This window comes from Babylonia areolata, chromosome 33, assembly GCF_041734735.1.
Source record: "Babylonia areolata isolate BAREFJ2019XMU chromosome 33, ASM4173473v1, whole genome shotgun sequence".
NCBI classification, from domain to species: domain Eukaryota; kingdom Metazoa; phylum Mollusca; class Gastropoda; order Neogastropoda; family Buccinidae; genus Babylonia; species Babylonia areolata.
In genome coordinates, this window is record NC_134908.1 from 7,336,252 (window position 1) to 7,351,090 (window position 14,839).

The following is a 14,839-nucleotide window of genomic DNA, read 5'->3' on the forward strand; positions in this document are numbered from 1 at the left end:
TATTCTGACACAACAACAAGAGCAGTCATTATTATCTTTTTTTCTTTTCTTTTCTTTTTTTTTCAAGGCCTGATTAAGCGCGTTGGGTTACGCTGCTGGTCAGGCATCTGCTTGGCAGATGTGATGTAGCGTATATGGATGGATTTGTCCGAACGCAGTGACGCCTCCTTGAGGCTACTGAAACTGAAACTGAAACCTCCTCACGCCCTGAAGCCCCTCTCTCTCACCATCCTCCCCCCCCCCCCCTTTCACTCCCACTCCACATCTCTTAATAATAATAATAATAATAATGTACATTTATATAGCGCCCTTTCTCACAAGAGCTCGGGGCGCTTTACATGAAGGAAAAATATTACAACTAACATAAAACATTCATGACCACTCTTTCTCAAAAAAAACAAAAAAACAAGAGAGGCAAGGCCTTCAAGACTCACTTGTGATGCAAATTAAGTCCCCTAGCATTAATTACAGAGTAAATTCCCTTCTTTACTATCTGCACCAAAAACGTTTGCAAAATAAATAAAACTTCCATGCTTAGCAAAAGAAGTTCCCGTTTGAACAAAAAATGATATTAATGACTGCTCTTGTTGTTGGGTCAGAATATCAGATCAAAGTGCCAAGTTTAGAGAATACGAAAAAATATAAATATAACAGTAAATGCAGTTTGCATATAATTAGGCTTCAATTTTTATTTTTTTTTGTGCCCATCCCAGAGGTGCAATATTATTTTAAACTAAGATGACTGGAAAGAACTGAATTTTTCCTATTTTTATGCCTAATTTGGTGTCAACTGACAAAGTATTTGCAGAGAAAATGACAATGTTAAAGCTTACCACGGACACACAGACACACACACGCACACACACACACACACACACACACACACAACCGAACACCGGGTTAAAACATAGACTCACTTTGTTTACACAAGTGAGTCAAAAAACCCTCCCCCCACACTCACACTCTCCCTTTCCCCACTCCACAAACATCCAGAGTGAGCTGACGTGGGTTGGTGTTGGAGAACAAGGAAGCTGAGAGTGCTTATGGATAGTTTTTGTTTTTTAAAAGATGAGTCTTTAGCGATGAGCGAAAAGCAGAAATAGAATCAGGTGCACGGATATGATGAGGAAGGTGGTTGTTCCAGATGTATGTGAGGAGCAGCAAAGAAGAAAGAGCGTTCACCATAGGTTCTTGTATTGACACTACGAGGAAGTTTCGAAAGGTAACAGTCAAGAGGAAGAGCGGAGATCTATTTCTTGCGGGAGTGTATAAAAACACTGACAAGGTCAGAAAGATAAGTAGGTCCTGCGGAGTGGAAAGCAGAATAGAATAGCAGAGACGACGCAACTTTGTATTGGATTCTCGCTCTTAAACACTCCTTCTCCCTCATCCTTCTCATCCCTCATCCCCTTCTCTCACTCCCCCTCACCCCTCATCCTCATCCGCCTACCCAAACCCCCCTCTCTCCTCCCTCATTCCTCATCATCACCCTCCATCACCCCTCCTCTTCCCTCACCCCCCACCCACCCCCACTCCCTAAACCCCCTGCCCCCCCATCTTCCTCATCTCCAGCCCCCCCCTCCCCCCCCCCCAACCCTCCCCCACCACCTCCCTCCACTCTACTTTGCTGTCTTGTTCCGTGCTTGGTTCCTTCAAGTGTCTGCCGTTTTGTGTGTGCATGCTGCCAAAAAAAAAATAGAATTCCCATTCTATAGAAAACCTGAAGGAAAAATTGGTGAGTGGGTGGTCTTACGTCGTCGTCCTTCTCCTTCTCCTTCTCCTTCTTCTCTTTCTTCTCCTTCTTCTTCTTCAGTTGTAGCAAGCACTGCATGCTTTCTGTTGTTTGTGTCTTTTCTGTTCTGTGACCCAGCGCTGACTGTCAAAAAAAAAAGCCGCTCTTTTGCCTGAGAGAGTGGGGATGTAACTTTTTGGGTTAAGACATTCTCCAACCAGAGTCCAAATTCCATACCTAGATAGTCCGTCCGTCAGTCAGTCAGTCGAGATAGCAGCTGCCTCCTCACGCTGACTGTCGAAAAAGCCGCTCTTGGCCGAGAGAGTGGGGATGTAACTTGGGTTAAGACATTCTCCAACCAGAGTCCAAATTCCATACCTAGATAGTCCGTCCGTCAGTCAGTCAGTCGAGATAGCAGCTGCCTCCTCTGCTGTTCTGATGGTCATAGGTCTTAACACGAGGGCCAGTGAGAAATTATTGCAAATGCTGAACACACGCACATGCACACGCACGCACACACACACTCACACATGCACACGCACACATGCGTACGCACACGTACGCACACACACGCACGCGCGCGCGCACACACACACTCACACACACACACACACATACACACACACACACACACACACACTCACACACACTCACACTCACACACACACACACTCACACACACACACACACACACACACACACACACACACACACACACACACACACACAGCTCTCCTGTTGTGATCCAGTTTTTTCAAACCAAAAGCATATTTGGGTAAACAAGAACAAATGAAAAAGAAACCCCCTTGTTGATCTACAGCAACACTTAGTCTGTGGTTAGGAGGGGGGGGGGTGTGGGGGGGCAGGAGAGAAGGTTCATCAATGAATATACATGGACTTTTGTGGCTCTTTCTTTTCTTTTTTTTTTCCTTCTCCAGTCTTGGTATTCTTTTACTTATCTGAAGATACTAGATGGCACTCCCTGTTTTTTGGGGGGTTTTTTGGTGTGTTTTTTAAGAAATGCCAGTTTGCATTCTGCATGATTTATGTTTGAAGGGATAAAGTTTTATCAAAATAGAATAGAATAGAATATGTCTTTATTACCAAGTGTACTGGGGTCACAAGGAATATTGGGGGGGGGGGGGGGGGACAGAACATAACAAGGTACGAACAAAAGTCGAAAATCATACACAAACACAGATACAGTAGAAATCAGGATACATACAAGTGCATATCAGTATAAAAACTTGTGCATACTCACTCATGCACGCACTGCACACACACACACACACATGCGCGTACACACACACACACACACACACACACATGCGCGTACACACACACACACACACACACACACACATGCGCGAACACACACGCACACACACACACTCACACTCACACACACACACAAACTCTCTCTCTCTCTCTCACACACACACACACACACACACACACACACATACACACACACATTTGAACAGAAGCCGCATATTACATGTGGATGGGGCTGATGACTAGATCTTCAGGTAGATTGTTGTTGATTGCACAATTCTAGTTATCATACTGGATTTGTTCAAGAGACCGGGACTTGACTGCTTTCAGGGGAAAAAGCTATTGGCAAAGCGATTGGTTTTCGTCCTTATACTTCTGAACCGTCAACCAGAGAGGAGCATCTAAAAAATCCCAAAAGCTGGATGTGATTTGTCCTGGTTGATTGGTTTTGCTTTGTTATATGGACTTAGTTTTATGTTTCTTTGTTTCAGTTTTTCAAGTAGGCATCACTGCATTAGAATGAATCCATACGCACTACACCACAATTAAAGATGTCTGAATAGTAGCATTGCCCAAAGCATTATTCAGACCTCAAGCGCAGGCAGATTTTTATATATTGCGAATTGATTGCGATCGCGCCTTAATTTTAGCGTGATCACCCAGTCGAGCATGTGACCCGGTTGGAGACATAATTTGACAAAAAACAAGAACGCCAGAGAATCGACAGACAGACAGAAAATACGGGGGGGGAGGAACTTAGCCATATGAAGAGCACAGGAACAGGAGTCATGATGGCTGCCAGAAAAAAGAGGGTGCTAGTCAGGGGGGCAAAGGGGAAGTTACCTACTTCTGGGAGGTTATCGGCCGTAGCTACTTTCGTTTTCTCCGCATAGGCGGATAGTAGTTTGCACAGGACAGGAATGTCAGACCCCTGCCGGAGTCTGCACTAATGGGTCACGGTAAGTATATTACTTAAACGTAATGCCAAAAGGATACGCTGAATAGCCGAAAAAAGCGTAAGACGAGACAGAGCATAAACCTGACAAGATGGCGTGGAGAGCCTTGGCCAAAGGAATGATTAAGCGCTTATAGTTTTTAGAGGCGTTTGATTGGCTGAGAGCGGGTGGGCCCGTCTTTTCACTGTTAGCCGCGCAAAATTTGGCCAAGCAGAGCAAACCAATAGGCCTAGTTTGCATCAGTTTGACATGGTAAGTATATTTAACACCAAACATGGAGTATAATACAAACTCCTCCTTTTAGATAGAAAATTTCCTTTTGTGTAGCTAAATAGAGTGGATGTCTTCTGAAGAATTTTTGCCGGAGGACAACGCTCTCATTGCCGTGGGTTCTTTTTCAGTGCGCCAAGTGCGTTGCTGCACATGGGGCCTTGTTTCACCTTCACATCATTCGAATGACCAGACGTTCAGTTTGATTTTCCAGTCAAAACTTCTTTTTTTTCTTTTTCTTTTTTATATATATAGAACTTTTTTTTTTAATTTTCCAAAAACATGTATACAATACAGAGAATAGTATGAAACAAACAATATAAAACGAACAGTAGCATCTTCCACTGCAGAGAGAGAGATAAAACAAAACAAAAAACAAACCACACTAAACAAGGCAAAACAAGTCTGTAACAACAGCAACATCAACAACAACAACAACCAAAAAAAAAAAGGAAGATTTGTCCAGTCATTCAATCAATCAATGTTTACACCTTAATGATTGTAGTAATCATGATGATTTAAGATGACATTAATAATAAATAGCCTGGACCAGTTGTAACATAGCAACAGCATCAGTTATGTCAACTATTACAGTAATGGTATCTAGGGTAAGGCGAAAGCGAGTGGTGGCATTACAATATCATAATCATAAGGAGCATGAGTAAACCACTTCTGCATTATTGGAAAAGAAAGCTTGTAGTTAATCACATTGTAAAGACAACAACAGCCATAAAAGTTCAGAAAAAAAAAAACTTTGGTGAAAAGGGTGAAACTGGGATTTAACTCACTCGGGGACGAATAGTTTTCTTCCTTTCTTTTCCCCAACAGACGACCCATTTGTTAGGGTTAGGAGGGGGAAAAAAATCACAAAAAATACAGAACATAAAGTAACTAAATGAAACTCACTGTATTTGGACCCACTGACCCTGTCTCCTCACATCGTGTGTACTCCCACCTCCCCCTCCCTCCCTCTTCACTGCTCTCAGAAGCTGAGTCACTGGCAGTACCTTCTTCCTGATAGCTTTCTTCACTGCAGATACTTTATATTCAACGTCTTCATCATCCTCGTCGGATGTCGAAACCTTCAGTTTGAAGCATTTCAATCACTTCAGCAGCAGTAAAAGTCGTTGTCGTGATCTAGTTTGCTCCCAAAATTTCCGCTTGTATTGCCTGCGATGCCATTTTCGATTAAGTACGCAGATTAGCTTGTCATGTTGGGTGCCGAACTCAGTGGCACGCCGGTGAGTGTGTTTTTATGGAATCTCACGAAGAAACTTTCCATTCAACCCTTGACATGTTCGCAATGCACACTGTAGCTGCGATTGTTATGCTACCCCCATGAGGAAAACGTGGGAAAAATTTTTGATTGTACAAACCGCTATAGCGTTCCGTCATCCGGAACGCTGCCTTACATCAGGAACGCTATAGCATTCCATCGTCTGGAGTGAGTTAAACTCAGACTCTTCACAGACACCGTATTGGCAGATTAGTGTCTTACCTTTCTGCCACTGGGGAAAAAAAAGGTTAGCAGAGCGTGGTTTCGATCCCTGGACCTCTAGGTTATGGACCGAGCACTCACGCGTTGCGGGTCCCTTGCTTACTAGAAGATATTTGTAGCATGTCTTGTTGTTGTTTTTTTCCTTCCTTTTCAATCTTGTTTTTTTGGGGGGGTTTTTTTTACTTCTTTCAATAAAATTTCCTGTTTAGAGGAAGGCCGGTTCATATTTTGCACAGCATTTTTTGTTTGTGTTTTAATTATGAAGTTTGTTTTTCTGTCCTTTATACTTTCCTGTGTGTAGGCTGGTTGGAAGCGATAGGCTGCAAAAGCTTAGACTACTGTGGCCTTTTCACTTTTAGGTGCAAAAGTTACTGTATTCTGTTTGTTCTTTTCATTCTTCTACACTCGTGGGCTGCAACTCCCTCGTCCACTAATGTATACATACCAGTGGGCTTTAAGGTGTATGACCATTGTACCCCCTGCCATGTAGGCAGCCATACTTTGTTTTTGGAGGTGGTGTGCTTGCTGAGTACGTTCTTGTTTCCAATATCCACCAAACGCTGACACTAATCATGGGATCTTTGACATGCGCATTTGATCTTCTGCATGCGGCATATATTGTATACACATGAAGGGGAGTTCAGGCGCTAAGCAGGAAGGTCTGCTCATAATGCTGACCTGGGAGATAGTGGAAAAAAATTTTTCACCCTTCTTCTTCTTCTACGTTTGTGGGCTGCAACTCCCACGTTCACTCGTATGCACACGAGTGGGCTTTTACATGTATGACCGTTTTTAACCCCGCCATGTAGGCAGCCATACTCCGCTTTCGGGGGTGTGCATGCTGGGTATGTTCTTGTTTCCATAACCCACCAAACACTGACATGGATTACAGGATCTTTAACGTGCGTATTTGATCTTCTGCTTGCATATATACACACGAAGGGGGTTCAGGCACTAGCAGGTCTGCACATATGTTGACCTGGGAGATGGGAAAAATCTCCACACTTTACCCACCAGGCGCCGTCACCGTGATTCGAACCCGGGACCCTCAGATTGAAAGTCCAACGCTTAAACCACTCGGCTATTGCGCCTTTTCACCCTTGACTACCAGTCTTCTTGACGGGGATTGGAAGCCAGGACCCTCGGATTCAAAGTCCACCGCTTCTTTAACCAGTCAGATGTGTGTAGTGTTCGTCAGAGAATCTTTAACAGTTGATGTAGTAGCTAGGCTGCATTAGTATGAAGTTGTATTCCTTCAGTGAGCAAACGTTACTGGTATTATTGAATTTATGTGTTTTATTGTTGAACTTTAAAATAGTCTGCGCCGCATTTTCAGTCTGTGTGTGTGTGTGTGTGTGTGTTCCATTGTGTGTGTGTGTGTTTCAGTGTCTTTGTACTTGCAACAGAAGTGTGTGTATGTCTGGGTTTGTGTGTGTGTGTGTGTGTGTGTGTGTGTGTTCTTGCAGCAGAGGTATGTGTGAATGTGAGAGAGAGAGAGAGAGAGAGAGAGAGTGTGTGTGTATGTGTACACGTGAACTTTCAGGTAAAAATATTAGTGCTAACAATCTTTCTTTTTCTATGTAAAAAAAAAAAAAAAAAAAAAAAAAAAAAAAGAAAGAAAGAAAGAAAGAAAGAAAAAAAGAAGACATCTTATTCTGCAGGGTTTTTTTTCTAGTAGACTGCAATGATGACTCATTTTGATACGTTTTTTTGTGATGTATTTTTGTATTTTATTTTGTCTCATAACTCTAGCAGAGGCAACCAAAGACAATGTGTCTGGGTTTTTAAACCGGATATAACTGGTGCGAAAGCGCTTTGATTCGCTTCTGCACAAGATTCAGCGCTATATAAATATAATGATTATTATTATTATATAACAACATTGTTGTCTCAAAGTCTGTGGCCTTTCATGCCCTGCTCTCATGGTAACCTCAGTTTCGATGCCCCCCCTCCACTTCCGTGCTTGAGGTGAGTCCTGTCAATGTCGTCAGTGTCAGCAGATTCATTGGGGGCTGTTGTTTTAGGGACGTTGTGGCGGTCTCCACTCTGGGAGGGAGCTCACTCAGTCTGGCTCCGCGACTAAGCCATTATTGTTGTTAGTAGGGGGCTTAGTAGGTGGTGTCCTAAGTACGTTAAAACAGAACAGGCACCACTGAACACCACCGAAGTGACTCGGCAGCAGTGCAGGGTCTCCTCTGGTGTGTGGCCTCCTGGCGACCTAACATCAATGGTTCCCTGAGGACTGCCGACGCTGGAACTGCGACGGACGAACCCGGGTGTGGCTGTGTATGGGGGGAATCTAAATGAGCGGCGTGGGAGTAATGACACTGAAACGGTGCAGATGATGGGACAGAAAAAAACCCAAAAACAACCATTGTTGTTGTGGTTGTTTGTTCAGTTTTCAGCAGTATTTTCTGTACAGCATGCTGAGATGCAAGATCCTTTGTGAATGTACACTGGTTTATCTTTGCATGATTTTTACGTTGTTGTAACTGTGTATATTTGTGGTTGGAAAGCTTTTTGAACAGTTTAGGGTTTCGTTTTTTTGTTTTTGTTTTTTTTGATGGGGGTTAGTTTATCAGATTGTTTTTTAATGCACTTATCAGATTGTTTTTAATGCACCTTTTATTTAAATGATAATAATAGTGCATATATATATATATACTGTATAGTGCTTTCAAACATGTCAAAGCGTTTTACAGTAAGATATCAATCCGATAGCACGCAGATAAACAATCATGCACATGTATGCACTTAACGAACACACATGGAAGAAGTAGACTTGTTCACCTATACATGTGCAAAAGTTTTCAGAAGCTCGAAGAAGCAACGCTTTGTTTCCATGTCATAAGTGTTAGCCATATAAGTGCTATATATATATATATGAATATCATTCCTCTTCTTATCATCATCATCATTATGTGTTTGAAGTTTTATGTTTCAGTCAGAAGTGTATATATACGTAGTATATGTATTTTATATGAATATAATTCTTCTTCTTATCATCATTGTGTGATTGGCATTGTATGTGTCAGTCGGAAGTGTTTGCGCTTTGCAAGTACTATATATGAAGATAACTATTATTATCATCATCATCATCATCATCATGTGTTTGGCATTATGTGTTTCAGTCAAAAGTGTTTTCACCATATAAGTAGGAAATATGAATGTAGTTAAACTTCTTATCATCATCATCATTGTCGTGTTTGTGCTTTGTAGGTTTCTGTCAAAAGTACTGGAGGCTCTTCGAGTTAGAGCCCCACATAATTACTATATATAGATACGGTTATTATCATTATCACCATTGTTTGTTTGGAGTTGTCTGTTTTAGTTAAAAGTGTGTGTGTGTGTGTGTGTAGAGCATATTTTGTGGGGTGCTTTTTTTTTTACTGTGATTATTCATATCTGCAATTTGTAGTATCGTGTTGGTGTACATAGAGTTTGTTTCTCATTGCTATGACCTCATGTGTTGTGTTGTGTTGTGTTGTGTAATGCACTGTTGTACATGTGAGGCGCTTAGAGCCCATTATGTGGAGGAGTTTGCGCCGTGTGAGTTCAATATATTATTCATAATTATTGTTATTATTATGATTATTAGTAAGGGCAGTGGATGAATATAACTATTCTAACTCCGTTATCATGAATGTAGCGAGAGCTAACAGCCCACTGCCTCCTCCCCCCCCAAACCCCCCCACCCCCACCCCTACACACACACACACACACACCCTCCCCAAGTTGGCATGCTGGGGTTCTTTCAGTATAAACACACCGTCCCCCGCCTGCTGTAAATTCTGTGCTGGAAATTTTCCTCTTTTTCTGTTGCTCTTTTTTTTTTTTTTTTTACTTCTACCTTTCTTCTTTTTCTTCCTCCACCGTTGTCTCCTTTTTCTGCCTTCCTAGTCCTTTCCCCTTTTTTTTTTTTTTTTTTTTTTTCGAGCAAGCTTTGACACTTTATTTTGCCTATTTCGGCAGTCTATGATGTATTATTTGTATTTTGTATTTCTATTTCTATTTTTATCACATCAGATTTCTCTGTGTGAAATTCGGGCTGCTCTCCCCAGGGAGAGCGCGTCGCTATACTACAGCGCCATCCTTTTTTTTTTTTTAATTTTTCCTGCGCGGTTTTATTTGTTTTTCCTATTGAAGAGGATTTTTCTGCAGACTTTTGCCAGGAACAAGCCTTTTGTTGCCGTGGGGGGGGGGGGGGGTTACGATTTTTTTTGTGATCTTTGGATGATAAATGAATCAGAAGGGCTGACGTGCTCAGCGCGGCCTAATCTTATTTGCCCTAAGGAGCTTCGTGGGTAGGAAAATGTGTCATAAACTATGTTTTATGGGTTTGTCTTGGTTTTTCTTGTTTTTTTGTTGTTGTTGTTTTTTTGTAGATGTGACAGTTTTGTGTTGACGAAGTTGAGTGATGTGGAGTGATGGCCTAGAGGTAACGCGTCCACCTAGGAAACGAGAGAATCTGAGCGCGCAGGTTCAAATCACGGCTCAGCCGCCGATATTTTCTCCCCCTCCACTAGACCTTGAGTGGTGGTCTGGACGCTAGTCATTCGGATGAGACGATAAACCGAGGTCCCGTGTGCAGCATGCACTTAGCGCACGTAAAAGAACCCACGGCAACAAAAGGATTGTTCCTTTGCAAAATTCTGTAGAAAAATCCACTTCGATAGGAAAAGCAAAAAAAAAACCGCACGCAGGAAAAAATACACAAAAAAATGGGTGGCGCTGTAGTGTAGCGACGCGCTCTCCCTGGGGAGAGCAGCCCGAATTTCACACAGAGAAATCTGTTGTGATAAAAAGAAATACAAATACAAATTTGTATGGTTTAACAGCCCTGATAGTATAGCCCTGTGTGGGTCATCTTAACTGTAAGCAACAATAAACACCAGCATAAAGACAGTATATAATTATGAATATATTTCTTACTCTTATTGTGAATGTATAAGAGGCTGCTAAATTGCCCACTGTTTATATGTGCCATATGAATACCATACAAAAATATTACAATTTTTGACTCACTTGTGTAAACAAAGTGAGTCTATGTTTTAACCCGGTGTTCGGTTGTCTGTGTGTGTGTGTCTGTGTGTCCGTGGTAAACTTTAACATTGACATTTTCTCTGCAACTACTTTGTCAGTTGACACCAAATTTGGCATAAAAATAGGACAAATTCAGTTCTTTCCAGTCATCTTGTTTAAAACAATATTGCACCTCTGGGATGGGCACAAAAAAGTAAAAAATGATGCCTAATTATATGCAAACTGCATTTACTGTTATATTTATATTTTTTGTATTCTCTATACTTGGCACTTTGATCTGATATTCTGACCCAACAACAAGAGCAGTCATTATTATCATGTTTTGTTCAAACCGGAACTTCTTTTGCTAAGCATGGAAGTTTTATTTATTTTGCAAACGTTTTTGGTGCAGATAGTGAAAAAAGGGAAATTACTCTGTAATTAATGCTAGGGGACTTAATTTGCTTTAAACTGATCATTCTCATCTTAACATTACATTTTGAAATTATACTCAATACATAAAAAGCTTGGATTTTTTTTGTTTTTTTTAAGTGTATCACAAGTGAGTCTTGAAGGCCTTGCCTATCTTGTTCTTCTAGCTGCCCACTATATATATGCATACTTTACATAGATTTAACGATTTTTCTTCCAACAGCCCATCGTTAACATGCACCATATAAATACTATACATGAACATAACAGTTTTTCTTCCTGTTGCCGTCACCGTGTATTTTTGGCGCTCTTGTGTTTCAGTCGAAAGTGACGGGGAGCAAGTCTACGGATGACATCGACGCAGCAGTCCAAGCCGCCAAAGAGAATCAGGAGGACGGAGAGGAGGCGGCGGTGCCAGAGAACGCCACCGATGCCAGCCCCCCAGCCACTGAAAAAGTGCCGCTCTAAGATGGGTCGGGTTGATCCATCTGTAACAGACGACGACGACGTTGGGATTCGTCCGTCGGTCGATCAGTGTTATGTGTTTTGATTGGGTTATTGTTTTGTTTGTTGTACTGGGTTCATCAGTCGATATGCGTTTCGATTGGTCGATTGTTAGTTGTACTGTTTCGTCAGTGGATCAGTGTTATGCGTTTTGATTGGTTGATGGTTTGTTAGTTGTACTGGTTTGTCATCAATCCATCAATGTTTGCGTTTTGATCAATTGTTTTTTTAGTTGTATTGGTTAGTCAGTCAATGAGTGTGATGCGTTTGGATATGTTGATGGTTTGTTGATCGATTAATGATGTTGGTGATTCCATCAATCAGTTGATGGTCAGTCATTTGTCAGTCGATCAGTTATGCTGGTCATTCGATCGATCAGTGATGCATTTTGATTGGTCGATCGTTTGTCAAATCTTATGCTTTTTGATTGGCTGATTAGTCCATTGTCAGTCTGTAATGTCTTCTGATTGGTCGGTCGGTCGGTCGATCAGTGGGATGAATTATGATTGGTCGACCCTTTGTATGTCAGTCTTGTTCTTTTTAACTCATTCTCCTCCAGGTACGAGTTAATCCGTGCCATGATTACTTCCCCTTGTAGACCAGGTACGAGTATTCTCATATCAGCACACTATTCTTGATTTCGTTTATTCTTTCTTGGTACAGTTGGCATTCAGAACTGAACCGATTACGGATTCGGGAGGTGTGAAAACGAAGCTTTGTTTGACGGATAAAATGAACAATTCTTCCATCGATTTTTCGCTGTTTTTTGATAAACCACCCTACTTTCTACTACTGTAGGGAAGTTGTAGCAGGCATGTAGCAGTGAGGTTGAATGAGTTAATTGGTAGTTTCGGTCCATCAGTGTAATGGTGCTTCTGTGTAACTTGTAACTTAAGGTGCAGATTGATCAGTGTGTGTAAAGAATATTTAAGGGGGGGACAGTGATTCCATCAATCAGTCTGATTGGTTGGTAGTCACTGATTGTGGTTTTTGATTGGTTGATCAGTTGCAGGGTTTGTTTTGATTGATTATTTATATGGATGAATTGATAGCCGTTCTGTTTAATTAAGACTTTTTTGTTTTTTCTGTTAGTGTTTGTCGGGGACCATTTTTAATAAAACGTTTGATAATGTATATATGTATACGGAAGCACTGTTTGACCAATCGGTGATTGCGTTTCATTGACGGCTCCGGTGCTTTTCATGAACATGTGTAAAATAATTGAGTTCACGTAATAGCTTTTTTTTTTTTTTTTTAATTTTGATGGAATCTTTTTTCCCTTTCATTCCAGTCTTTTTTGGTAAGATGATGATTCCGTGTTAACTGTATTCCTATATATTTCCATGCAAAACGTTAACGGTATGGGTCATGTACCTGGTGTTTGTGTGTGCGCCGTGTTTTGTCAGTGAACAAAAAAGACAGGGGATCTACTCCAGACACGAAGCCAAAAAACGTAGAATGTTCAGTGATCCGTTCTGTACAGATTTCATCATATTTTTGTTACAGCTGGTCGCAGTTTGTTATTCACATGCCATATTTCTTCGTCTTCGTTCGTGGGCTGCGATTCCCACGTTTCACTCGTATACACGAGTGGGCTTTTACATGTAGAATTGACTCACTTGACTTGCGTAAACAAAGTGAGTCTATGTTTTAACCCGGTGTTCGGTTGTCTGTGTGTGTGTGTGTCCGTGTGTGTGTGTGTCCGTGGTAAACTTTAACATTGACATTTTCTCTGCAAATACTTTGTCAGTTGACACCAAATTTGGCATAAAAATAGGAAAAATTCAGTTCTTTCCAGTCATCTTGTTTAAAACAATATTGCACCTCTGGGATGGGCACAAAAAAAAAAGAAGCCTAATTATATACAAACTGCATTTACTGTTATATTTATATTTTTTGTATTCTCTAAACTTGGCACTTTGACCTCTTATTCTGACACAACAACTAGAGGAGTCATTATTATCATTTTTTGTTCAAACAGGAACTTCTTTTGCTAAGCATGGAAGTTTTATTTATTTTGCAAACGTTTTGGTGCAGATAGTAAAAAAGGGAAATTACTCTGTAATTAATGCTAGGGGACGTAATTTATCACAAGTGAGTCTTGAAGGCCTTGCCTCTCTTGTTGTTTTTACCCCTGCCATGTGTTGGCAGCCATACTCTGTTTTCAGGGGGTAGGGGGTGCTTGCTGGGCATGTTCTTGTTTCCATAACCCACTGAACGCCTGACATGGAGTACCGGGATCTACAGCGTGCGCGTTTGATCTTCTGCGTGTGCATACGCATGAAGGGGGGGGGGGTTCAGGCACTGGCAGGTCTGCATACCTGTTGGACTTGTCCAAATGTAGTGATGCTTCTTAAGGAAACTGTATTTAGGTTGGTTGGTTGTGTGTTCGTATGTGTTTCAATGCGTAAGTATGTGTAGAAGAAGGCATGCTGGTCGTCTTCTTTTGTTGTTTTTTTCTAATGGAAATAGGATGCAAGGGACGTCAGACTTGTTAAATGTTGGTTTTTATTGTTGTTGTTGTTGTTTGTGGGTTTTTGGTGTTTTTTTTAGGTGTTTTTTTTTATGTGTGCTGTTGTGGTGTTTTGATATTGTTCTTCAACAGTTTGTGTTACATGTGGTTTTGATGATTGATATTACTTTAAAGTGAGCAAGTACTCTACAGTGTTCCCTTTCTCTACACACACACACACACACACACATGCACTCACACACACACACACATACATGCACATGCAGGCACATATGCTCGCTCACTCTGTCTCTCTCTCTCTCTGTGTCTCCCTCTCTCTCTCATATTCTTTTTCTTCTTTTTTTTTTTTTGGGGGGGGGGGGGGGGGTGAGGGAGGGTTGTTTTGGGGGGTTTTTTGGTTGTTGTTTTTTAATCAATGATATTAATTCAACGAAGTCCTGATTGTAAGGTCATGGTTTTTATGCAGACTTGAATGGACACCCCCAGTTAAATGAGCAATGAAGAAGATGAATTTTCAGAATTGTATTTCTAAAATGGAAATGAATGTTATCTGTTAACCCTTTTTTTTTTTCAGTTGATGATATATTACTTGTTGTATCTTTTTAAATGGAAATATTATCTGTTAACTTAATTCTGTTGATTTTTTTTTTTTTTTTTTTTCACAACCTGTTGCATTT

The 14,839-nt window shown here is 41.1% G+C and overlaps 1 protein-coding gene across 1 annotated transcript in view; it reads left to right on the plus strand.

Moving 5' to 3' along the window:
* LOC143276994 (tumor protein D54-like) overlaps positions 1–14,411 on the plus strand; it is a 38,275-nt gene extending 23,864 nt beyond the window's left edge. The window contains exon 7 of the mRNA XM_076581700.1: positions 11,507–14,411. Within this exon, the coding sequence (XP_076437815.1) occupies positions 11,507–11,653 (147 nt within the window). The 3' untranslated portion in view covers positions 11,654–14,411. The remainder of the gene's footprint in view (positions 1–11,506) is intronic.
* Positions 14,412–14,839: the final 428 nt, after the last annotated feature.